The 27,935-nt window shown below is 42.2% G+C and overlaps 1 protein-coding gene across 2 annotated transcripts in view; it reads right to left on the bottom strand.

Annotated features, from left to right (window-relative positions):
- The window catches only part of RBPMS2 (RNA binding protein, mRNA processing factor 2), a 143,656-nt gene extending 128,595 nt beyond the window's left edge, over positions 1 to 15,061 (bottom strand). For both annotated transcript variants that reach the window (XM_030187939.1, XM_030187932.1), the window contains exon 1: positions 14,573 to 15,061. In XM_030187939.1, the coding sequence (XP_030043799.1) occupies positions 14,573 to 14,632 (60 nt within the window). In that variant the 5' untranslated portion in view covers positions 14,633 to 15,061. The remainder of the gene's footprint in view (positions 1 to 14,572) is intronic.
- Between the last annotated feature and the right edge of the window lie 12,874 nt (positions 15,062 to 27,935).

Below are 27,935 nucleotides of genomic sequence, written 5' to 3' on the forward strand. Positions count from 1 at the left end.
AACTATCCCAAAAATAAAAGATAAGACAGTGGGGTAAAGAGAAAAAAAAAAAAAAAAGACTTGGATTCACATCATCTCCCACTTGCTGGAGATTGAGAATACTGAGACTTGAGAGGGCTGTGCTGGGCTCCTATTGGCTCTCTCAAGAATCATTGTTCTCAGTCTCCACCTGCTGGAAGGCGAGCACAACCCATTAGTTCAGCTGGGCCGTCCAGAGGGATAAGGAAAGGAGGAGCCACATGCTTGAAGAAGGTATCTCTCAATAGACAGAGGATGCATTTGGAAATGCCCATCTCCTTGAGAACACATCCAATTAAAAAAAAAATAATATGTTTTAAGATGGGCTGGTGGAAGTGACTATCATTAACATACACTAGTAGCAGTGTTGGGGCCCACATAGGAAGATTTGGTGACTCCTTCAGCTCATTTGGATCCTAAGTGGCTCTAACTTTAAAAATAGTGAAGACCACTGTCCTATGAACTACGGAAGGAAGCAATCTAGTATGAAGCCAAGTACTACACTGAATAGCAGTAAATTTGAGAAAAAAAAAGGAGCAATATAGTAAACTCTGCACTAGAGCTGTGCAGCTTGGCTCAGTTTCCTAATGCATGTATATTTAAAAAAAAAAAAAGCTAATGCCCAAGGCAACACCACAAAATAAGTTGTGCAAAAAAAAGTGTACACCAGTTGCACAAGAAAAATTGTTGCATGGACATTCGAGAAAATTCTATAAAATGGGTGCAGATATGCAAGTTGTAAATGCCAAAATTCCAACCAAGCACTATTCTATAATATGCACATAGGTACAGTCTGGATGGGGATACACACAGTTTATAAGTTACATGCATTCTCTGGCATTTAAATGCCAGCATTTAAACCAGTTGTATTACTAGGGTTGTGTGAGCACTTGTAAGCACATGCAGTTAATGAGAAATAAGTACCTATTTTACTTTATATAGATATATGCCTGTGTGTATGCTGTTATAGAATCTCCCCTCCCCCCATGCTATTTTGCTCCCATTCTGTCCATTGCCATGCACTGCCTATTTATCCCTTGCACTTTTGACAAGTCCCCTTCAAAGAGCCGGTCCTTCATACTCCTAATAAAAACAGGCATGAAATCCCACAAGTGCTAGCTGCTGCAGAAGAGTTAATATTTTTTATTCCTCTTCAGATAGTGTTAAAGCTCCAGCATTAGAAATCATGTGCTCAGCCTTCAGGTTTTTTGCCCACTTTGCAACTGTATTTAAGTGAGCTGTATACCAATGTCTACCTAAGCATTTGGTCTTTCTGCAGAGGAGTGAGATTTATTGTCATCATGGAATGACAAAATTAACCTATCCCTAGCTTTGCTTCACTAGATCAATTAAAGACAACATACTACTGGCCACAACTATAAATGTGTTCTACAGATCAATGTAACTAATATTGTAAATAGCATTCATGTTTTATAGCTTCTATCCTCATGAATACCAGCTTCTACAGCTGAACACCAATATCACATTGCTATTCCATCATCGGTACCTGTAGTTTACTAACCCTGTATTGTGTGGCAGTTGTCCACTGTTGATAATCTTGAGGTCAAAGTTGACTACATAATCTATAGATAACATTAAGAGGATGTATCATATTCCATATCTTAACTGAAATCGGAGAAAATATCGTCAGTTAAAGCCTGTAGGGCCAAGAAAAGCTGAAGGCTAAATGTTTTAACCAATAGTCAATATGCAAGCTAGGATATTATATGAAAATTTTATGAAATTCTTGCAGATGCAGCCTGGTTGCTTTGTTTTTCCACCTGATATAATCTCCCCACCACCCTGAGTTACAAATACTGAAAATGAGTACTAGCATATAAAAAGCATTCATTTACAAGTAGAATACCTCTCTGCAATAGTGTGTAAAAGCCACCAACTATGGAAGTTACCACCTCCTACAATGCTTTACTGTAGAAAGAGTTCTATACAATTACACTAACCAACACATTTTGGCACAACCTTAAATTGATAGTGGTATACTCTTATGAGTAACCTGAAATCCAAAAACTTCAGTAAGTCAAAAGGCTTTAGCTGTGGCATTCTGGGTTTTAAAAAGGATAATACATGGAATATGAACTGCCAGTAATACTGAAGATCCAGAAGATCAAGTAAAAAAAAGAAAAAAACAACTTTGCAATAAAGGAAATGGCATGAACAGGACCATTGAGTACCATTAGTAAGTCTCCTGAGTTTAGCTGTCACAAGAATCACTTTTTGGATTAACAGCATTAGCCTGTAACTATCTTTGCATTTGCTGACTGAAAGCTATAAAAACAGCTTGTGCATAAATACCAATCTCTTCACTAAAAAGGGCCAGTAGAAATATATAGATTTAAGAACTTTCTAGATCCCCTTTTAATTCACAGCAGGGCTGTATACAATACAAATTCACTTCCAAGTACAGATTTATAACCACTATTAATACCAACATTATTAGTTTGCAAAATGAGTATGTTTTAACACCCAGGCATAGTCTGAATATACCCAAAGCTGATTTGCTTCTGAACAGAATATCAATGCCTCAAATCAGTGTGTGCATTGTTATATACCATAAAATAGAGGTACATAAGAAGTCTACAAAATGATAAAGAGGCTTTGTGAACAGCTAAACCAGAGATGCCAAAGATTTTTCAGACTTTACATCCAGGGTACAAATCTAGAATGATTTTAAGTGTAGTATTGCTTTGTAAGTGAATCAAGACAGCATTAAAATATTGGCTTTCCTTTGGAGCCTCTGAATGAAAGCTTTTACTACTACTATTTAATATTTCTATAGTGCTACAAGGCATAGACAGTGCTGTACATCATACACACACACAAAAAAAGTCCCTGCTCAAAGAGCTTACAATCTAGATAAGAGGTAAACAGACAGAACAATTAAGGGTAAGGTAATAAATAGGCGAGGTAAAAGGACAGGGCAAGTGAGTAGTGGTTAGGAGTCAAAAGCAGTGGTAAAGAGGTGGGCTTTAAGTCTGGACTTCAAAACAGCCAAAGACAGGGCCAGACGCAAAGGCTCGGGAAGTCTATTCCAGGCGTGAGGTGCAGCAAGACAAAAGAAACAGAGTCTAGAATTAGCAGTAGAGGAGACGGGAACAGATAGATTTATCTACAGAACGGAGTACCCGAGGGGGGGCGTAGGGAGAGACAGGAGTGGAGAGGTAATGGGGAGCAGCAGAGTGAACACACTTATAAGTCAATAAGAGAAGTTTGAACTGAATACGGAAACGGATAGGGAACCAGTGAAGCGACTTAAGGAGGGGGCTAATGTGAGCATAGCGACTTTGGCGGAAAATGAGTTGCGCAGCAGAGTTTTGGACTGATTGAAGAGGAGAGAGATGGCTAAGAGGGAGGCCGGTGATAAGCAGGTTACAATAATCAAGACAAGAGGTGATAAGTGTGGATAAGGGTTCTGGTAGAGTGCTCAGAGATGAAGGGACGGATTTTGCTAATGTTGTAGAGAAAAACGACAGGTTTTGGCAATCTGTTGCATATGAGCAGAGAAAAGAAAGGAGTCAAACTGTCCTAGTCACCCTCCTGGCCAAATTCAAGCAGGAGATAGCCATAGGTAAAAGCATACTCCTCCTCCAGTTTAACATGTCGAGCACATTCGACATGGTAAACCACAACATACTAAGACTACTTGGCCACTTGGGATTGAAGGAAATGTACTAAACTGGATCAAAGGTTTTCTAAACCACCAGAACTTATCAAGTAAAATCAAAATTCAAAGCAGTCTGCGGAGTACCTCAGGGATCACCATCACCACCAATACTCTTCAACATGATGATTCCACTGGCACAGTCCCTATCCAATCGAGGCCTTAACCCATTCATCTATGCAGATGTTACAATCTACATCCCCTTCAGACATGACCTGACAGAAATTACCAATAAAATCAACGATGGCCTGAACATGGACTCCTGGGCAAACTCATTCCAACTGAAATAGAACACAAAACATTGCCTCATCCTCTCCTCCCAACATAAGTACAAACCCACAACCATAAACACCCCAGGTCAAACCCTCCCTACCTCAGACAGCCTGAAAATACTCGGCGTCACACTTGACCACAACCTTACTCTCAAGAGCCAAGTAAATTCTGTAAGAAAATGTTCTATTCAATGTGGAAGCTCAAACGATTAAAACCTTCCCCCCCCCCCCCCAAGAGCAACCTTTCGAAACCTAATACAATAAATGGTCCTAAGTCATGCAGACTATTGCAACGGAATCTACGTGGGTTGCAAAGAACAGACCGCCCAAAATACAGCAGCCAGGCTGATATTCAGCAAAACACACTTTGAAAGTGCCAAACCCCTTCGAGAAAAGTTACATTGGTTCCCGAAGAATGGATTATCTTCAAAATCTACACCTTAATCCACAAAATCATATACAGCATAGTCCTTATAGATCTACCAATAAGAAACAGTCAGATCGTCAAGATTATACCTAAACCTACACTGCCCGAACTGCAAAGGACTGAAATACAAATCAAGTTACATATCCTGCTTCTCCTACATAAGCGCACAACTATGGAATGGCCTCCCAAAAGCTGTGAAAATCCATGACCACCTGAACTTCAGGAAATCACTAAAAACCAACCTCTTCAAAGAGGCCTACTCCAATGACCCCACGTAAATCTCTTCACCCGGAAACACAGCATGACTATGATCGTTCTGGACAACACACCTCATCCCTTCCAACCCCCCCCCCCCCCCCCCCCCATATACCTCATTCGATCACTATTCAACCTTGTAGTTATCAACCGACTGGGCAAATGCCTCTGACGGTACTATGTAAGCCACATTGAGCCTGCAAATAGGTAGGAAAATGTGGGATACAAATGCAACAAATAAAAAATAAAATAAGACTATAAAAAAATTTTTTAATGTTACTATTACTATATTAGTTAAGAAAACAAGACATTTACCATAATACAGATTAATAATCAACTGTCATGAAGTTGAAGTATATATGAAATTATGGTAAAATTTGCCATATTAGATGAGGTTTTAGAGTATTTTGCAAAATATATTGAGATGTTTCTTTATAACATTCATGCCCATCATGTACAGTAGTCTTGATTAACCAAGCTTCGCTAATCTGACCCCCCCCCCCCCCCCACACACACACACACAGTCACATTATTGTGTTTCTTTCTATTTTCCAGTGTAGCACAGAAGGAAGCTCATATCTGAGAATTTGTTTCAGACCTGGGACCCTGCTTTTATAGCAAAACAGTGCCATTGTGACCTGGGACCCTGTTTTTACATTCTTTATGCATTGTTTCAGGGGTTACTATTTTCCATATTATCTGAGTTTTCACTTACCCAACAATGGGTTGGTCCTGTTTATGTTGCGAATTGAGACTTTGCTAATTACAGTTCAGACTGTCTAGTGCCACCCTCCATATTAACCTTGCTCCCTCTCCCCCTCCCCCCCCAGATCATCAGTTCTGGTTACACGACTGATGTAAAAGAAGCTGAGTGGCACTAGTACAGCAGAACAGTTCACACTAAACCAAGATAACCAGCAGTACCAGAAGCAGCAATAAAAATCTACTTTCCAGTATTCAAGTGGGCTTAACAGAATCCACTGGTGTGGGGGCAGCAGCAACTGTCGTCCACCACAAGACATTGAGGGCAAAGATTGGACATAAATTGCTTCTTTATAAGACCAAGATTTTATCAAGTCTGGTTTTAGCCACAAACAGTACACATAGTGGCGGAGTAGCCTAGCGGTTAGTGCAGTGGACTTTGACCCTGGGGAACTGGGTTTAATTCACACTGCAGCTCCTTGTGACTCTGGCAAGCCACTTAACCCTCCATTGCCCCAGGTAGAACTAAGTACCTGTATATACTATGTATACTGCTTTTAATGTAGTTGTAAAAACCACAAGGCAGTATATGAAGTCCCATTCCCTCCCCCCCCCCCCCCCCCCCAACCCCTTTCCTGCCATTGAGAATTTGTTCACAGGGCATACTTGTAGGCAGGAGATACTTTGCAGTCAGGCCAGACTGCAGACTATTGTGTGTTCAGTATGCCAACACATCTGCTTGTGGCAAATGAGCCCTGTAAGCTACTGCTGATCACTAATCTACAGCTTGTGTCAAAGACCATCATGGAGAGACAGGAGAGCATGAGGTAGTTGACAATACTGCTTTATGGCATACCTACTTTTTCTCCTGCTGAATCCCCACTGCTCCTCTGTACCTCTATCTGAATCCCCAGTTTCTCTCTCCAGTAACTCGGTGCATTGCAGAAGTTGGCAATTCCATGGGTCACAGGGTGGCTAGCATGTTGATATCCTCCTTGGTGAAGGTTTCACCTGCTTTGCACAAGCAAGGAATCCACCAGCACCTAAATCTGATACCAATCCCCATCACCAAAATTACTTTTAAACTACTTTCAAGATATTCACTATTGAAGACAATACAAGGTGACCTTTCTGGAACACTTCTATGGCATCCTTGAAGAGGGTCAGGATCTCTATGACCTAGTCATGTTTCTCCAGTCATGTAGCCCCAGGGGGCTTTCAGTACTGATCTTTGTCCATTGTTTGATCAAGGCTACCTATTGCTCCACTAACCTCTCCAGCAGATAACTGAAATGCCACCAGGTGCCAACATCCTGAATGAGCTGTTGCACAGGTACCTGCTGCTTTCAAACTTAACTGCAGTTCACACTCACCCTTCACATTCAGGTGAAAGCAGAGCCAGCTCTAGGTTTCCTGCTGTCCAAACCATTTTTGGTCCTTCCTTCTGAATATCATCCATCCGTTCCAATGATTTTGGAATTCTTAAGTGTACAGAACGTAAAACATTTACAGATTATATGCATGTTAATCCATAGATTTGAATGTATTAAGTCTATTGTGATCGTACACAAAATCATCCACGGAGACGCCCCGACCTACATACTAAACCTCGTGGACCTGCCTCCCAGAAATGCCAAAAGATCATCCCGAAAATTTCTTAACTTACACTTCCCCAGCTGTAAAGGACTAAAATACAAACTTATACACGCGACCTCCCTTCTCCTACATGAGTACGCAGTTGTGGAACGCACTACCAGCTGACCTGAAAACAATTGACGAAATATCCAACTTTTGTAAATCCCTGAAAACGTACCTCTCCAATAAGGCCTACAAAGAGGACCCATAGCTTAACTATACCGCCTCACCAATCCACCCCTATCCGAAAGTCATCTTTCTATATCTATTTTCTTTGTACTTCTTTTCATCCTTAATCTCTATGCAGCACCAACTGTATGACATCCTGGAATGGCAATGCCATAACAGACCTCTGTAAGCCACATTGAGCCTGCAAATAGGTGGGAAAATGTGGGATACAAATGCATTAAATAAATAAATATGCTAAAATTAACACAGAATGAACCAATATGCTCCAAAATGTGCATCCTTAGTGGAAGTACTCTGCTATATTTTGGACCTTTGACTTTGTGACAAGACTATCGTGTCCCTTGTTCCCCAGGCTTAGTTTTTACTACAGATACAAAAGCCACTCCCCCTTCTCTGTTTTGTTCTCTACAGTTTTACAAAATAGCCCAGAACCATAGTACCCTAACCTAGCTGCCAGTATCATTGCCCTTATTTCCACTAGGATATGGCCATTGACTGAAGCCAAGGTGGAGGGGGACTGCATTCCACAGTTCTGGGCCTTCTATAGAGAATATAGAGTGCAGTTCCCAAGTACCCCTTGCCAGTCAGGTTTTCAGGATATCTGAAATGAATATGTATGAACTTGATTTGCATACACTGCCTCCACTATATGCAAATCTCATGCATATTCATTGTGGATATGCAGAAAACATACTCCAGGACCAGACTTGGGAAACTAGTCTAACGGACTATATTTCATGAAAGGAAGGAACAAGTTTACTCTGCTGGAAGGAACGAAGGTTGCAGGATGGATAGTAAGGAATAAGATATTGAAGTAGAAATAAGGGATGACCAGTGGTACAAGTCTTGTATACCAGGAGCTTGAACAGGATGCATTGAGAGATAGGCAGGGAGCTTTGACTACTCCAGATAGCGCTAGCAAATGCATTCTTTTCCCCTGTCTTTGCCAGCTGTGCCCTCAGCTGATCACTGTATTTATGTAGACCAAGGATCACCCACCTACAAGAATTTGACCTGGAGGCTACTTGGTAATTGTCTGTTGGGAAAACTATGCTAGCTCCTCCATGGCGGCTTGTTTAGATGGGTATTGGGGCTGCCTGCCCCCTCATGAGAAGCTGAGTGTTCAGCTTGGGAAACCCATTTCCTCTGACACTTTCCTACCACTGCTACTTGCTGAGCAAGATAGGACTCACCACCCTCCTTTGAACCTTGCTGAAAATTTAGGTGGCTCCTACTTCTCCCAGTGGTTCTGGTTTGTCTGCCATGCTCTCCCCTGCATGGGCACTGGGGCATTTGCTTAGTTTAAAAAGTTTGTTTAAAGGCAAATTGGGGGGGGGGGGGAAGAAGGCCCTCATCTGTCATTTACCATTCATCTAAAAATGAACACACATCACCATCATTAACTATTTGTCAAGCAAACGAGTTACTTTTTTCTTTAAGAAAATGGACTTCATTAGCAACTGCTGGGTACTTGCAAAAGACCCATTTTGGCTACTGTCTGAACCATTGATTTAACAAAGCACAGCATGTATATGCGCTTAGCTATGTAATACAAGGTTATGAACTAGAATAATATTTAGTTATAAGACTATACCATAGGGGAAGACACCTAGAAAAGGGGGGGGGGGGGGGGAACTACTACTGGTGGGATCAACAGATGCCATGAATTTAAAGGTAATGAATAGAACATTGAAAAGAAAATACCTTTTTTAAACTTAATACATTTTCTGATTAGCTTTCAAAGGCAATACCTTCTTTAAATCAGCAATGAGCAATTGCTGGCAAATATAGGACTATATAAATGAAACAAAAGCATTCCAATAACACAGTCTCACAGGAAGAGGGTAGAGGTGGGTTAGCTGAGAAACAGGGAGAGATGGATGGGTGATAAATAGGGTGACAAAGCAGTATAGTTTTATGGGTTATGCGATAGATCTGAAGTCCTGGTCTGTTGGTGTCAAAATATTTTATCATTTTGACTTCAAAGGTCTTACGTTCCTGGGTTGTCTTAAAGTTTCCTTTTAGTATTCGCACCATAAAATTATTGATGTAGTGTTCTGGTTTGTAAAGTGCTGTCCCACAGAGGTGACATGCTGGTTGGAATTGTAATGTTTAATACGTCTGTGTAAATTGATTCTTGTCTATCAGGTTTGTTTCTCCAATGAAGCACCTTTCTTCACACTTTTTGTATTGAATGATATATGCCACATGAAGATGAGCATGTGCAGGAGGGATCCCCTTATGCTGAATGTGTATTACTTTTAAAAAGTGGACTAGCACACCACTTTACTCAAAGAAAGAAAAGAATGACTTAATTATTAAAGCTTAAATCAAAAAGGCTATTTCAGTGCCTCCCTGGTTTGATATGTTTTTGTCTAGAGGTAATTGGTGTACTGTTCCATCTCCTTTTCCCTGGTCTGATTCTGATCCCATCATCTGTTCTATATTGTTACCAAAACTGAGTCACTAATCGACTGGCATCTAACCCTGGAAACCCAAATCAATTGCACCTCAAAGAAAATGTACTACTCAATGGAGAATTAAACGCATAAAACCTTTTCCTCTAAATGTTTTCCCTAATTTAATACAATGGTACTAAGCCATCTGGACTATTGTAATGTAATCTATGCAGGTTGCAAAGAACATCTAATCAAGAAACTTTAGACTGCCCAGAACACAGCGGCGAGACTGATCTTTGGCAAACCTAAATTTGAATCTGCCAAGCCCTTTCGTGAACAGCTACATTGGCTTTCCATTAAAGAACATATTGCCTTTAAGATCTGTATCTTGATTCACAGGATCTTTTATGGAGAAGTTCCCAAATACATGCTAGATCTGGTTGACTTACCACCCAGAAACAGTTCCAATTCTACCCGATCCTACCTAAATTTACATTACCCCGATTGTAATGGCCTTAAATACAAATCTACCTACGCCTCCAACTTCTCCTACATTAGGTACACAACTATGGAATGCATTACCCAAATCCATAAAATCAATCCAAAACTATCTAAATTTCAGAAAACTATTGAAGACCATCCTGTTCAAGAAGGCTTACTTCCCAGACTCAACCTAACCATTCATGGTTCTCGGCAAGATTTTCCGACCTTATTAACTTAGCTATGTACTATCTTTTGATACCTTTGCTGTTTAAAATGATACCTAATTGCTTATTACCTTACTTTTACATTGTATAATGATACTTTCTGTACTGTAGTCCTCCCTACAGTTCTATGTAAGCCACATTGAGCCTGCAACTAGTGGGAAATGTGGGGTATAAATGTATTAAATAGAGATGTAGTCCAGTGAACTTCTGAAACATGCTATGAGGAATCAATCAGGTCCTTGTTTGTAGTCTACTTGGGAGAAATGGAAATACTAGATTTTTTTCTCTCTCTTTGCTTGAGATTTCATATTGTGTTTTGCAATGCAATTTAAAAAAAAAGCATTTGATAGGATAGGCAAGGCAAGGATTTCTCTCAAGTTATTCAAAAGATGTTGCTTTTCACCTAGTGTTGAACATTTGATTTTCTCTAATAAAAAACTTTCTATAGCACCCTGCGCTTTAGATACAAAAGCAGTTCACACTATGGTATAACTAGTAAATCAAAAACCAGAGAAAGGATAACAGTAAGATTTAACTAGGAATCAAAGGTTAAAATCCACTGGACAAGTTAACAGCCAACCACACCAAATGCCTGACAAAGAAAAAAAAAAAAAAAAAAAAAAAAAAGAGGTTTTTAACCTTGGTTTAAATTTAGCAAAAAAGTAGACAGCATTCCAAAGGGTGGGGCCAATTTATTTTTAATGCTGGATAACATAGACCATCAACAAGTTCATATGCTGAGAGTAAAGAGGTCTAGATGTGTGTATTTATGAACCATTAAAGTCTTGATATACATCTATATAAAATATTAAACAAATCCCTAAACACTGCATGCTGTTTACCTGCCATCATTTACTATCATTGGAATGTATATCACATCCCCTAGTAAAGCACAATAGTCCATCACAGAACACCATGCCTTTAATTATTCCCATTCCATAAATATCTCAAAGCATGTGTCCATTCTGCAAAACAATGCCCTTACAGCTAGATTTCTGGTAGAGGATAAACCTATCTCCAGCAAAGCAGGAAGTCGTTCAAATCTCTGCTGTAAAGAGCCTAATGGACTAGATGGGGAATGCTACTCTAGCTTACCAGCTAAATACTGAGGCTGTCCAATATAGATGCTGGTTCAGCCTAGCATCCAGTTAAACTTTGGAGCTGGGACCCGTTCGACCCCACTTACCCCCCCCCCTTCCACCCATGCCCCCCTCCCAATAACTCTCCGACACTAAAGCTGGGTAACCATAGGCCGCAGCTTGCTTTATTAACCATGTACTTCATAAATTTAATTAACATGAACAATGTGACCCCCCTACCCCGAGTTACATATGTCCAGGCTTAATAGTTAGCAGCCCCCCCCCCCCCCCCCCCCCGCATTAGCAAATCGGCAATTTGTCGGCATCTTCTGGGCCCCACCCTACCAGCAAGGGCCCTGATCCGTGCGGACCTCCGCACATCTTCCGGGTCGCCCGACCCGCCTGTCACGCCCTGGCTTAGCCCCCATGAGCCATAGCACCTGTAGCTCGGGGTTTGATTGCTTCTTTTTACTGCTGCGACGAAACTCCCAGGCCATATGCTGGAATGAAAAAACACAACCAGGAAACTGCCTCTATCTCCTCCTCCCAACCACACCCCATGCCAGGGCAGGAGGGTGGGCAAACTGCCTCCAAGGAACAGGAGGACGCCCGTATCCTCGGAGGAGCTCTTTTCACTCTCCCTCTTAGCCCCACCCCACCCCACTCCGCCATCCACCAATAGCGGCCCCCCACACGAGGCCCGCCGAGGGAGCAGCTTTTAACTGGCCACTCACAACGCGTCCTTCCCGCGCGTCACACCCATGGCACCTCGCACCCCTTCCCCTCGCTCTTGCCCTTCCAGAAACTTCTCTAACGGGCCCAGCCCTCGTTTAACGGGGCCCATCGAGACCAGCTCTCGGGCCTTTTAATCAAGTCAACTAACATTTTCTCATCCCCATCAAAAAGCTTTATTGCATTTCTGCACAAACTGAAATTATCTATTTTGACACTTACACAGAATAAGATAGTAGAAAGTAACATGCGTTTTAAAAACCAAAAAATACACCGGAAAGATTCAGATGTAATACCAGAAGATGACTAAATACGATCAATCTTAAAAGCATATGGAAACAAATTGAAGACCTTTGAGAAAAGGATAAGGAGTTTGGTCAAGCATCTCTGAAGTTCTTCTGAATGTATTATTTACAGAAAGCAAATTTCCAAGATATTGGATGAACAAGTTTTATAGAGATCCAGACGCACATTAAAGAGCCTGCATTACTAGAATTTCTCTCCATTGCACTGGAGTCTAGACCACTTCAATGTAGTATTGTCCTCCTAATAGAAGTTACTTTCATACCAGCTACCCCAGAGAAAGAACTATAGAAGTCCAGAGTTAACTATCCCAATTCATAACCTTTAGGATGGGCATGCAACAGCCACCCTAGAGAATTTGGGAGGCTCATGTTAAACTCATTTTAGTGTAACACAACCAAGTTTGGCCAATTTATCCTATTGACTTTGTACTAGCCATCTTGTCCCATTATATATCAACTGCACTTGTCCCCCTGGCTACCTGTTAAAAGTGTTTCATTGTAGGAACGCTATTAGCATAATATCTGCTATGTGAATGCTTTAATTCATACTACTAAAGATGTATGATTTCTGTTGTGCTGACATAGTATGTTATATGAATTTCTTTCATGCTACCTATTATGATAGCATTTGTGTTCTGGTATTTATCATATTTGTTTTACAGTGCTACGTGTTTATATTTCTGATATTGTATAATGTGAGTCCTATTACTAGGATTCAAGTTGCCATCTCCAAGTTTACCCAATAAATTACTCAGGTGTACAGAAGAGCTAGAAGCTTCTCTCCCTCCAAAAACTCATGATCCTATTGGCCAGTGCTAGGGACTACAGCTCCACTATCTTAACACATTAAAACAGAAATGTCCTATAAAGTTTATACATAACCACAGAATTGGAATTCTGACCTACCCAACTTAAGCTCCTCTCAGAAAGGCCTAGATCTGAATAGTCCCCTACATATATTTATTGTGTCAAGGACAGACTAGGCAGGGCTAGCCTTAACATTAGGCAAGGCTAGGCAGTTCCCTTGGTTGGCAACTTCCATGATGAGAGCAGTAGATGGAAGATGCAATTCAAGACAGTAAGTCCCGACAACCACAGAAAAAGGGATTACTACAGGAGAATACGATGCCCAATTATGTATTTTTAAATAGTTGTCCATTGATTACCACATTGTAGAGATCATTAGAATTTGGAAAGGGTAAGCCAAAGGAGTTAATGCTTAATGCTCACACCTGAGGCATCAAGGAATGTAGTTATACGTCTTACCATGTTTGAAAAATTAACAACACTTATCCCAACTCCTTGTCACCCACCCCGAGATTTAAAAAAAACAAAACCATCCAGCTCCGAAAATTTGTAAAGAGGTCATTGAAGTTGAAGCCAAACGCTGCTCTTATACTTCACTTAATATATACATTTACTACTAATTACATTTAGACCAGAAACCTAAAACAAGGCCACATTGGCATAGTTCGAATTGTTGCCCAACTCGATTATTTACTACACAAACAGCTGGCGGAAATCGGTCATCCCGCAAGAACTGCGCACAGCCCATTTGTGACCCCAGAGGCACCTTATAGAGTTTCTTTCTTCTGCATTTTTGAAAGACGAAATCCTAGAATGTTTTAAACTTCTTTACATCAGACCACAGACCCTATAGCAGAAATATAGGCCCATACAAAGTTTCTTTTAGCCCATTCTGCAGCACAAGAACTAGCCCGGTCCAGAACATATGACCTTGACACTTTTGCATCCCAATGTTATCAGCTGGTTACCCCAACATCAAAGGAACAAAAGCAATTAAAAGACATCACCGACCATCACCACCAACTCCAGGTTAACGCCACACTGAACCTCAACTTTTGTTACTCACTGTACTTAAAAAAAATATATATATATCCTTTTCGCCTACAACTTAATACATATTAAACCCAGTGCTAAAAGCAGAATGAAATTCACCGCTTCCTTGGGCGGGGGGGGGGGGGAGGGAGACTCCAAATTATCCCATGCCCAAATCTTTCACACTTTCTCTTCTTTTATAAGCTCGGAAGTTGACTCAGACTTACCTCCCTCGTATGGCTAACCAGCAGTTCAGAAATAATTTCAAAAACGAAGTCAGATTTCTTTCGTTTTGGAAATCTCACATCAAACCAGAAAGGCGAGTCCAACTCACCTCTTCCTCACTGTTGCTATTGCTCTGCTCAATGTCTTGCTGCTGTTTGAGGTTGCTCATGTTGGAAAGTTTCACAGCCGCTTCGTCCACAGATTCCACAGTTTATTTTTAAGGTTTTCTTCTTCCTCCTGGATAGTGGTGCTTTAAAGAAAGTACTTTTGCTTCCTTTTTCTTTTTTAATTCAAAAATGTGTTTTATTAAGAAGGAGGGGGGAGACCTTGGTGCTTAGCTGTGAAAAAGGTGCTCCAAATGAAACTCCAAGGTTTACTTTGTTTTGGAGAAAGAAAGAAAGAAAAAAAAAAAGTGAAGTAAGTGGACAAGGTGCGCTGTGAAGGTGAAAAGAGAGTGAGGGGGAAGTGAGTTTTTATACCCTATGCGTTCACATGTAGCTTGCCGGTACTAGATATTTAATGAAGGGGGGGAGTGAAAATTGGTATAGAGAGAAAGCAGTTCCGAATGAAGCCCTGATCCTGTTTCTCCTCCTTTTCTATTCCATCATCAATTAAAGTTTAAAAAAAACGGCGGGGGAGGAGGGTAAGGAAAGAGTGCTGCCGTGAGGTTAGAAATGGGACTCAGCTGGAATCAGATCCAGCCCCTTCCCCACTGCATCACCGTCGCCCTGGGAAACCGCCTGGCCAATTACTGGCCAGCTGCAAACTTTTTTTTTTCTACGAAAACTTTTTCAACTTCGATGAACTTGCATGATTGAATTTTTTTTAAGGGGGCAGGGATCTGTTTCACTCTCTTTAAAACATCCAGTTTGGAAGTGGTTCTCCTCCCAGGGGATAAGGCTTTGTGGAAGGGATTCTTTTACAAGATAGCTCCTTATTAGCTTTCTTTCCCAATCCAAAACGTAATTGTCATATATATATAAGCTTGAGAATAATTATGCGCTTAAAAGAGTGGAAACACTGCTGATTTCTGTAGAATAATATTTCCAAAACAAAAACATGACAAAAAAACCCCCAACAGTATTCTCCATTTTATAAGATAATCACCTGAGCTGCCACTTATCTAGCTCCAGGAGGGAGATTTGTTTTGTTAGCCCTGGTTTTGAACTTGCATTCCAAAGAAGTTATTGATTCTACACATTGAAATTAGTGCTGCAGGTCCTACAACAGAGGAGCTTAGTGGTTAGAGGGAATGGGACTTGATATACTGCATTTCTGTGGTTTTTGCAACTACATTCAAAGTATATATGGGTACTTATTTGTACCTGGGGCAATGGAGGGTTAAGTGACTTGCCCAGAGTCACAAGGAACTGCAGTGGGAATCGAACTCAGTTCCTCAGAATCAAAGGGGGTGCCTGATTCAAATTCCACTATTGTTCCTTGTGATATTGTGCAAAGTTACTTAGCCCTCCATCGCCTCAGGTACAAAATTAGTTCGTTACCCGTCTAGGGACAGGGAAAAACCTAGTGTACCTTCAATGTAGCTCACACTGAGCTACTACTGAAAGGTGGGAGCAAATCCAAATAAATAAATAATATATTATGATAGATCAGGGAGTGGTCTTCCTCTTGAAACTGATAACTTGGAACTTCTGCACCAATAAGGAAATGTCAGTAAATCAGGGTGTTGCTGCACTGTTTATTATTAAAACCTATTAATTTTACCATTAGGGTTGTCATTTGGCATTATTTTTTAGAACCAGTTTATTCAGTCCAGATTTTACCACTAGCAAGAATGGATTGTACTTCTGATTCCAATATTGATATTTCAAAGAATAGTAGGACTATTTTTGATGCTGAGATTACTGCTCCCTTCCTATGGGACCAATCATAGACACAAATTACTTCTCTCTTCTTAAGGAAACTGAGAAAAGAAGATCTAAACAAATTTCAAACAAAAATATGTTATTCTGTAATAGTACATCATAAATGAAATATAGTGCACATGTAATGGGGCAGTTCGGCAAACTGAAGAGTAGCAAATCTCCTGGACCGGATGGTATTCATCCTAGAGTACTGATAGAACTGAAAAACGAGCTTGCGGAGCTACTGCTAGTGATATGCAACTTATCCTTAAAATCGAGCATGGTACCGGAAGATTGGAGGGTGGCCAATGTAACGCTCATTTTTAAAAAAGGCTCCAGGGGAGATCCGGGAAATTATAGACTGGTGAGTCTGACGTCAGTGCCGGGGAAAATGGTAGAGGCTATTATCAAAAACAAAATTACAGAGCACATCCAAGGACATGGATTACTGAGACCAAGTCAGCATGGCTTTTGTGTGGGGAAATCTTGCCTGACCAATTTACTTCAATTCTTTGAAGGAGTGGACAAACATGTGGACAAAGAGGAGTCGGTTGATATTGTGTATCTGGATTTTCAAAAGGCGTTTGACAAGGTACTTCATGAAAGGCTACAGAGGAAATTGGAGGGTCATGGGATAGGAGGAAATGTCCTATTGTGGATTAAAAACTGGTTGAAGGATAGGAAACAGAGAGTGGGGTTAAATGGGCAGTATTCACAATGGAGAAGGGTAGTTAGTGGGGTTCCTCAGGGGTCCGTGCTAGGACCGCTGCTTTTTAATATATTTATAAATGATTTAGAGATGGGAGTAACTAGCGAGGTAATTAAATTTGCTGATGACACAAAGTTATTCAAAGTCGTTAAATCGCGACAGGATTGTGAAAAATTACAAGAGGACCTTACGAGACTGGGAGACTGGGCGGCTAAATGGCAGATGATGTTTAATGTGAGCAAGTGCAAGGTGATGCATGTGGGAAAAAAGAACCCGAATTATAGCTACGTCATGCAAGGTTCCACGTTAGGAGTTACGGACCAAGAAAGGGATCTGGGTGTCGTCATCGATAACACACTGAAACCTTCTGCTCAGTGTGCTGCTGCGGCTAAGAAAGCAAATAGAATGTTGGGTATTATCAGGAAAGGTATGGAAAACAGGTGTGAGGATGTTATAATGCCGTTGTATCGCTCCATGGTGCGACCGCACCTTGAGTATTGTGTTCAATTCTGGTCGCCGCATCTCAAGAAAGATATAGTAGAATTGGAAAAGGTGCAGCGAAGGGCGACTAAAATGATAGCGGGGATGGGACGACTTCCCTATGAAGAAAGACTAAGGAGGCTAGGGCTATACAGCTTGGAGAAGAGACGGCTGAGGGGAGACATGATAGAGGTATATAAAATAATGAGTGGAGTGGAACAGGTGGATGTGAAGCGTCTGTTCACACTTTCCAAAAATACTAGGACTAGGGAGCATGCGATGAAACTACAGTGTAGTAAATTTAAAACAAATCGGAGAAAATTTTTCTTCACCCAACGTGTAATTAAACTCTGGAATTCGTTGCCGGAGAAAGTGGTGAAGGCAGTTAGCTTAGCAGAGTTTAAAAAGGGGTTGGACGGTTTCCTAAAGGACAAGTCCATAAACCGCTACTAAACGGACTTGGAAAACTCCAAAATTCCAGGAATAACATATATAGAATGTTTGTACGTTTGGGAAGCTTGCCAGGTGCCCTTGGCCTGGATTGGCCGCTGTCGTGGACAGGATGCTGGGCTCGATGGACTCTTGGTCTTTTCCCAGTATGGCATTACTTATGTACTTATATGTACTTATGTATGTTAAATATTCAAGCCTAGAATATAATTCTCCAGAGAAGGACATGAACAAAGTCCTTCATTCAGTAACAAATAGTTGGTGGAGACATCCACTGAACCAGTCGACACAGCAACATAGTGAGCAGCTTGTAGGTGAGAACACATCACACATCATTGTCTAGAACAGTATCCTAGAGTCTAAGGGTTTCTCCCCAGCTAGGTGTTGCCCCCTCCCCCCAAACTTGTAGATGGCAGATTTCACAGAAACCCGGAGGAGACCAACCAACAGATCAGATCAGGTTTTCTGAGTTCTAGGTTCCTGAATAAGAAGGGCCCCAAAATGAAGCCAGAACTGTAGTAACAGGTGTTTAAATAAAGTGGCTGCAGCCCAGCTGAAATATAACCATGTAAAGGACAGACTCTATCCTCCCACCAAAGCAGCAGGTGAATATGGATCCCATGAAGCATGCTAGGAAGTCACCCATGCTGACACAATTATGCAGGATTATCCAGTTCAAGCCCAAATGAAGTGGGTATGGATAAATATGGGAGTATAAGGATTCCCACCAGGGATCTTTATCCTCAGATGATGGGATTACATGCTGGCAGACAGTATTAGGGCAGGAAGCGTATGGTGTGCAGCACAAGTGAGTAAATGTTCTGCTTTAATCAAGTGCAAAGTGACCTGGAGGTAAACTCAGACAATATGAGGAAACTAAACTGGTTCATGGGCTAGGACTGGGGATTCTGGAAAAGATGTTAATAATTAACATGGAGACCAATGGCCTGTCTAGAAATGAATTTGGTGTAGAGACTGCTTTTTCCTCCATGACAAAGCTGGTTCCATTCTACTGAATTTTAGGAGAGTTATTTTTGCTTCTAAAATGGAACATTTTCCAAGCCCCTTTGTGTAATTCCTTTTTAGCGTTCTATTAGGTTGGGAAAGAAGAGAAATAACTTTCTAGATCAAGAATTTCAGTTCTTCTATTCTGAGTGTAAAAGGCTGATTCATGAGCTGTGTTATTACTACATTGATGTTAAATGGAACTGTTGTCGGGACTGTCCGTTGTTGGAGATTTCTTCTGCTACTGAGTTCATCTACAATTGCATTCTGTACTTCCAGAAAGTCTGTGCCAAGAAGAACATCTGCCTAGAGATCTCCCAGTCTGAGACCTTTAGCACCTTCTTGCAAAGGATATACAGTAAAATACAGTTTTTATTTGTTAATATTTATTTGCTTAGCTCCATTTCATTATACACTTCATCAAAAGAATGCCCAAAGTGAGTTGCAATCAAAATTTAAATCCTACAACATTTAAACCCTACACTGCATCAAGTGTACTTGAGCTGTTTTAATGACTATAATGTTGATTTTTGACCAGTTAGTATTTAAACATCACAGTTGTGGATATTCTGTGCTAGGCTATACCCGGCTACTGGCATGGATTATCTGGGTATAACGCAGCGGCTGGAATTTATCCAAATATCACCGATATTCAGCAATATCTACTGCAATTCATTCACTTAGTTCACAAGCTGTGATAAATGATGAAACTCCATAAGGCAAACTTTTCTGTCATTTTGCTGTGCACATAATTCCTCCTAGAGGCATTTCAGAAACAAAGAAAAAGAAAATGTGCTTAGGCCTAGTACTAGAGTATGTTGCTCACTCCCTCAGTGGACAGTGCATAATAAGCTGACTTTTGAACAAGCAAAGACAGATCAGCCTAATGCAGAAAGTGAAAACAGAAGGTGCTCTCAAATACAACAGGTCTCACCCTTTCTAATCCCTGTGTTACTGCTAACATCATCAGATCTTAAAGGCATGCTTTGCTTTACTCAATTCTAAAGCTTAAACCAACGACGAATTACTGAACATATATAGACAGCATGGAGTCCTGTATTCAGAGTACTTTCTTGCTAGAGAGCTTCCATGGCGTTCACTATTATAATGAGGGGAGGAGCTTAGTTTTGGAGCGAACCTTCCTAGGGTACAAAATCCTGTGCTCAGTTCAAATCTGTGTCTTTGGCTCTTTGGTTCCCCAGCTAAATGACCTGCTCTAGCTGTCTAAGTCCAAGCAAATGTAGGAGAGATACATGGCTACCCTAGTCAAGGCAATATATAAGGAGAAGTCTAGGAGCGTTTGCAGTGACAGTGGCCACTTAAGCTCTAGGAACCTGCTGCACCCAGTCCTAGGACAAAGGAGTACAGGAGAATCTTAGGCCCCTGTTTACAAAGCCGTGCTAGCAGTTGGCGGTGCGGTACTGCCGACGCAGCCTATTCACTTCGAACAGGCTATGTCGGCAATACCGCAAAGCTTTGTAAACAGAGGGGTTAGCTTGGTTGTGTATTTTCAGCAGGGCAACCAGGGCCTTCTATCATCTCTACAGGTTCCTGGAAGAGCTCTGGAAGCTGAAAGATAAACTACAAACCACTTACAGCACCAAATCTTCTGGGGACCATCACATATCCCATCAGGACCAAACCATCTGAATCACTGCTTTGGAATTTCAGAATTTTTGTTCCTCCCAGCATCTCTAACATCTAAGACTGTAAGAGACAATCTTCTTTGATACGTATTTATACTATCTACTGCACTGTTGTTAAAAATACTACAGCTAACTTCATCCCAGAAAAGAAATTGAAACCTACCTCAAAAATTCCAAATCTAACTATATAAACCATTGATGTCCTCTCTACCTTCCAACTAAGAACCATGAACACATAAATAAATAAATAAAGTCACCAGAAACAAAAAAAAAATGAAGTTTTAATGAATTCTGTTAAATCAGGCAATTTGCAATACAACAGTCCAAAAACCCCATCCTTTTATGTGAAATATTAAAAAAAACGTTACAGCAGTTCAAACGTGTAACTTTCTAAGACTGCAGCATTTTGGATCCACTACTTCAGAAGGAAGGAAGAAGGAAATGATACAAAGGAGATATCAAGAATTTATATATACTGTTTATTTACCACCTCTGCCAATGTGACTGCGGCTACTATTGTTATTGTCCCATTTACTTGCCAGAACAGATTGTAAGCATATTCGTTGGTTAGAATAGTCTACCTTGAGAGCACTGCTTGGCCACTTCAGGAGAAGAGCCATTTACTAACCAATCATCTAGATGAGGGAAAGGGAAATGGGACTTGATATACCACCTTTCTGTGGTTTTTGCAACTACATTCAAAGCGGTTTACATAGTATATTCAGGTACTTATTTGTACCAGGAGCAATGGAGGGTTAAGTGACTTGCCCAGAGTCACAAGGAGCTGCAGTGGGAATTGAACTCAGTTCCCCAGGATCAAAGTCCACTGCACTAACCACTAGGCTACTCCTCCGCTCCTATTCTATTTTATTTTATTTTTTGAAAAGGAGCTGCCACCATAGAAGCCAACTTTCCAAAATTATTGGGCCAGTGGAAATAACCCCTCCTTGGACACATACAAGAAATATTCTCAATATTGGGGGTGCTCAAGCACCCACAGTACCCATAGAATCGGCTCCTATGGCTGCCACCATTGCTAAACATTTTGTGAAAACCCTCAGAACTACTGAGAGTGTAAAAGAAAGCATCCAGTGTTGATACTGAACTCCCTATACTATGAAGCAAAGGAATTCCACCTCCCCCCCCCCCCCCCCATATTTAAATTCTGTGGTCAGCGTTTCCCTTGAATTCTACCACAATGTTTAAAGATACAGCTGAATTTTCAGTGTCAGTCACTATCCAGATAGTTGATAGAGTGGATGCAGAAGCAGGAAAATAAATGAAAGAACGTGTCAGAGATGGATGTAAGGGAGGAAGTAAAGACAAGAAGAGGACTGTGAACTGCATAGGCAGGAGAAGCACTTGTGGCTGGAACTGCAGGTTGGAGAATCACTGGGCCCACTGCACTGTCAGCTGTGTCCTCCTGCAGTCAGGTGGACTAGGACTGCCTGGGGTGGGCGAGCAGGGGCCAGAGATGATGATGATGTGTGTTAGCAGGGGAGTAAATATAAATATTGGGCCCCAGGTGCTGGAAACCTAAGGTATGCCATAAATTACACAGAGCTTCTGGTTTCCATTTTTGGTGGCTGGCTTTGTGCTAACAGAGAACCTTAAAAGGGCCCTGGCTGATCGTCAGCAGTTTCCCATGCTCAGAAAGGTTGTTATAGTTTCCTATCTTCCAATAGCACAGATAAAGTCTTCTCTTGCCAGTTAACCAGTTCCAATCAAGAGCCAGTACAGAATTTGGGTTCAAACAGCAGATCTATACTCAGACCCAATTGTTCCTTCACCAACACAAATCAGAAGTCAGGAACGAGCTCCTTTCCAGCAAGGGTCTTCTTGACTCATCCTATTGGCAATGTACATCATTTCTTGTGTAAGGTAATTTCTGGCAGAAAATGCTTTTCTGGCAGAATAAAAGTGGGAAAAACTAAGGGATCCTGTATATGTTATTGTAAATTTTGTCAAATATATACAGAGAAACTGCCTACAAATATCTTGGCCATTATCCATAGTGACATAATGAGGTTTCCAGCAGTCAGCTAAGGGAAGTCGCCCCTTTTCTGGATTTCCTCCACAATTGTTCTGCTAGTTCCCCTCTGCTTGGCTGAAAGAGTACATTGGGATAGAGCAGTGAGGAAGTGACATGTCAACTGTAAAAAGGAAATGAAGGCATGGCTGGTAAGGAGGTGAAATGGTGATTCACATCAAACAAATGACTGAGACATGAAATAGGTTTATAAATACTGGTTAGTGAAATACCATGAATTCAATTCCATCCATCACAGATTCTTCTCATGTGTCATGGTATAAGTAAATGCTTCTTCACAAAAAGGATGGTGGGATAGCCTCCCAGTGGGTGATGGCAGTGGTGGAGACACAGACAGTACCAGAATTTAAGTGGGTACGGCATAGGCACATAAAAGATCCTTAGTTGTAGGTAAAGTTTGCCCTGGGACGCATGCCTCTGCACCATATCTCCTGCAACTACACTCCACAAATCTAGCTACACAGCCTGTACATCTGCACCAGCATGGGGAACAGCAGTTACATGCACCACTGCTAATCAATAGATTCTGTATCAAAATTAGCTCACAGGAAAAGGAATTGGAGTCACAATACATGAACATTTTCAGCATGGTGTGCAGTGAAATATTTTATTTATTAGGATTTATTTACCACCTTTTTGAAACAATTCACTAAAGGCGGTATACAGTAAGAAGAAATCAAACATAAGCAATAGACAATTACAGCAGTAAAAAATATTCAAATAACAATACAAAGTATGGCGTGGAGGGGAATAATCGAATGGGGCGCCCAAGTTTTCCTGAGGGCGTCCTCACAAGACGTCCCCGCAAAGGGGCGGGGAAACACGTATTATCAAAACAAGATGGGCGTCCATCTTCGTTTCCATAGGCGGTCGGTGGCCCAACTGTTTGGGGAGGCTAAAGGGGGCGGGGTTAGGGGTGGAGCCAGGGGCGGAGCTTATAGCCACAATTAACACAGGAAAAAAATAAGTAAAAATAAAATAGTCACAATACCTTTTATTAAATTTAGATATTAGATATGTATCATATGTCAAATAATAAAGTGGTTGCTCAAAGCATATACTAACCACAATCGCTCAACTGCAAAACACTATGCACACATTTGTGCAAAAACACACTCAGAACCTTACTGTACCATAACACTAGGCAGACCCTAATACACCAATATACCACCCATATAGAAAATGCAGACCGTCAACAATATGAAACAAGGGATCATAATATCACAATTCTCATGTAGAGCCACAAAACACCCTTTTAGGGTGGATAGTGTTCACAATGAGCTCCTTTTATTAACAACTATATGTAGATCCTTCAAGAGGTAGTGTGTCATGATTTAGGCTCCCTTTCCGATGTTTTGGTGCCACCTCAGTAATGCCAATACACAATCTCTCCACTGCAAAACACTATACACAAACTTGTGCAAAAACACACTCATAACCTTAGCAAACCATAACAGCACTAATTCCAAGGACAGGATGAGCTACAACCTTATGCGTGGAAAAGCAGCACTGTAATTACACCGGGCTCTAGAACACCAGTACACAACCTATTGAAACAAACAAAAAAAAGGGCTGTAAATACTACACACTAGTAGAATACTGCACCTTGATTACACATGAAAAACACATGACAACAGATATGAAGGCAAAACTGGAAAGTTACCTCAAGAAGTCAGACTCAGCATGCAGCAATACTAGAAAAATTGAAACTTACAAGCAAAATATCACAGATGCACATTTCCAAAAGCTGACATATTCCAGTTAATAAATTCTGAATAAAATACTTTTTTCTACCTTTGTTGTCTGATCATTTAGTTTTTCTATTCTTTGGTCCCAGTGTCTTCTTTCCATTTGATATTTTTTCTCTCAACATGTCCACCATCCTCCTGTGTCCTTATGCGTCCTGTCTACTTTCTGTCGCCCTGTCCCTATCCTTTCTCCAGTTTCAGCATCTGCCCTCAAAGTGTTCCAATCCAGCCCTTAAATTCAGCAATTTCCCCTCCATCCAAATCCAGCATGTCTCCCCTCCATCCATGTGCATGAACTTCCTCTGTCTGTCTTTCCTCCCCTCCATCCATGTCCAGCATTTCTCCTCTCTCCCTTCCACTCCATCCGTGTGCATCTCCTTCCTTTGTCTTTCCTTCCCTCCATCCTTGTCCAACATTTCTCCTCTCTTCCCTCCCCTCCATCCATCCATGTCTTTCTCTTCTACCCTTCCATCCAAAGTAATCCCTCTTTCTCTCTCCATCCTTCTACCCATTACCCTCTCCCAATCCTTCTGTCTATTGTCTCCCTCTCCTTCCATCCATTGTCTCCCTCTATCTCCCCTTCCTTCTAAACAGTTCTCTCTCTCGACCCTTTTCCATTCAGCATGTCCTCTCTATCCCCATCCTTCCAGTGTCTTTCCTCTTTCTTTCCCTCCCTACCCTTACGTCCAGTGTCTTCCCTCTTTCTGCCCCCTCCTTCCAGCATTTTCCCTCTTTCTCCCTCCTTTCATTCAGCATTTCTCCGTCTGACAGCTAGGGTCTCCCCCAGTTTCTCCCCAGCAGCTTCTCTCTCTCTCTCCTGCCCATGTCCCCTCTTTCTCTCCCCATCTTTCCACTAATCTCTCTCTCTCTCTCCTCTTCCATCCAGCATCTTCTCTCTGGCTCTCCCATGCTCTCTTCCATGTCCCCCTCTTTCTCTCCCCATCTCTCTCTGGCTCTCCCCTGCTCTCTTCCATGTCCCCTCTTTCGCTCCCCATCGCTCTGCCTGTCCCCTGCTCTCTTCCATGTCCCCTCGTTCTCTCCCCATCTCTCTCTGACTCTCCCCTGCTCTTTTCCACTTTCTCTCTCTCTCCTCCAGCATCCTCATGCATCCCACCTTTCTCTTCCCTCCCCTTCTTGCTCCCATCACACTCACTCCTTTCTCCACCCCCCTTTTCCCATTCCCTGCCATTGCTTTCCTTCCTCCCTCTTCCCCTTAGATGTGGCACCTCACATCCTCACTGGCTGGCATGATGCATCGCTCTCCCCCCCCCCCCCCCCCCGGACTAGTTCGGTATCGCTCTCCCCCTCCGCTCCTGTCATGTCTTTGAACGTCGAGGATTCCTTCCGGTAGCAGCAGAATCGGCAATGATGTAAGCGCTGCTTTCAGCCTGCCCCAGAAGCCTTCTCTGGACAGCGACAGCATCCCTCTTACGCGGGAAACTGTAGAGAGAGTGCTTCCAGGGCAGGCTGAAAGCAGCGCTTACATCATTGCCGATTCTGCTGCTACCGGAAGGAATCCTCGACGTTCAAAGACGACGTGACAGGACAGGAGCGGAGGGGGAGAGCGATACTGCAGTAGTCGGGGGGGGGGGCGGTAATGATCGCGTGGTCCACGGGAGGGAGGGAGGGAGAGAGATGTTCAAGGCAGCGGGAGCTGCACCCGGGGCAGTCCGGTCCGCCCCGCCCTTGCTCCACTTCTGGCTGGGGAGGCTTAGCCTCCCCAAGCCTCTTATACCGGGCGCCTATGTTCGTTTCGATAATATGGTCGGGTACACCCAAATCTCAACATTTAGGTTGTCCCCAGTTTTCAGCAATAATGGAAACCGAGGACACCCATCTCAAAAACGACCAAATCCTACTCATTTGGTCATGGGAGGAGCCAGCATTCGTAGTGCACTGGTCCCCCTGACAGGCTGGGACACCAACCGGGCACCCTAGGGGGCACTGCAGTGGACTAACTGATGCACTAACTGAACGGAAAAAGCCTTTCCTTTACCGATCCCTTAGCGATTCGGAAAGGAACGGGCATGCATGAAGGAAATCGCATGCAAATGAGCTGCTCACTGTTAGCTCATTTGCACACGATTTCCTTCCTAAGGAGGGGAAGCCAGTGCAGAGCAGCCAAGCATTATGCATGGCTGCTCTGCGTATCCCAAAGACGGCTTCATACATGCAGACAAGCTGCGTGTATAATAGCTGTCTACAGCCTTAAATAAATTGTCATCTACAACCTTAGAAAAATACAAGTCCAGGTGCTTGTCAGGGATGTCTTTTTTTTTTTTTTTTTTTTTTTAGAGTATGGGTGAAGGATGTCCTTCACTATGCCTCCATCCCTGCAATGGCAGTTGAGGACGTCCAAAATGTGGATGTTTCTGTGAGAAGGACATCCATGCCTGCTATGCTTCTGCCACCCCCTTTATTTATTTGGATTTTGGATCACAAGTAGCAGTGGTGAGATTGGAAGTGGCCACCTCTGGATTGCAAGACCAGTGCTCTAGCCACTAGGCCACTCCTCCACTCCATTCCATTCCCTTGAAATTTGGCTGTCCCTGTGGGGGGGGGGGGGCAGTTCAGGACATCCAAAATGTTTGAAAGAAGGACGTCCACGCCTTCGCTATGCCTCCGCTGACACACATACCTCCTCCTCCCAGGGACCTGCATACTGCTGCGATGGACCTGAGTATGACATTTCAGGCTGGCAAAAAAAGTTTTTTAAGTTTTTTTCAGGGTGGGAGGGGATTAGTCACCACTGGGGGAGTCAGGGGAGGTCATCCCCGATTCCCTCCGGTGGTCATCTGGTCAGTTTGGGCACCTTTTTGAGCTTGGTCATAAGAAAAAATGGGCCAAGTAAAGTCGCCCAAGTGCTCGTCAGGGACGCCCTTCTTTTTTCCATTATCACTCGAGGACGCCCATCTGTTAGGCACGCCCCAGTCCCGCCTTTGCTGTGCCTCCGACATGCCCCCGGGAACTTTGGTCATCACCGTGACAGGAAGCAGTTGGGGACATCCAAAATCGCCTTTCGATTATACTGATTTGGGCGACCCTGAGAGAAGGATGCCCTTTGTGTCGAAAGATGGGCGCCCTTCTCTTTCGAAAATAAACCTGATAGTATACTACTTACAATGTCAACACAATATGTAATAGAACATTTTAATAGACAGCATAGGGTATAAGCAAAGATGGAACATATAGATAGGTAAGAGAGTAAAAGAAGTTAGAAAATAAGGTGACTAATTTAAAGAAAGTTGCACATGGGGTCAGAAAGATGATTAAATGTCATCTCAGCTAGGCTAAGAGTGAATAAACATGTCCTGCTGCAATATGTGCAGCCTGTGTCGCTCCTTGTGTATGTGAGTGAAATGAACAAGTTAGTAACTTCTTCCATTAAAGGCCTGGTTGAAGAGCCAAGCTTTCACCTGTTTCCAGAAGTAGAGATAGTCTTGTGTTAAGCGGAGCCTTTCAGGGAGTGCATTCCAGAGTGTGGGGGCTACTCCAGAGAAAGCTTGCTTGCGGGTATCA

This window comes from Microcaecilia unicolor, chromosome 1, assembly GCF_901765095.1.
Source record: "Microcaecilia unicolor chromosome 1, aMicUni1.1, whole genome shotgun sequence".
NCBI classification, from domain to species: Eukaryota; Metazoa; Chordata; class Amphibia; order Gymnophiona; family Siphonopidae; genus Microcaecilia; species Microcaecilia unicolor.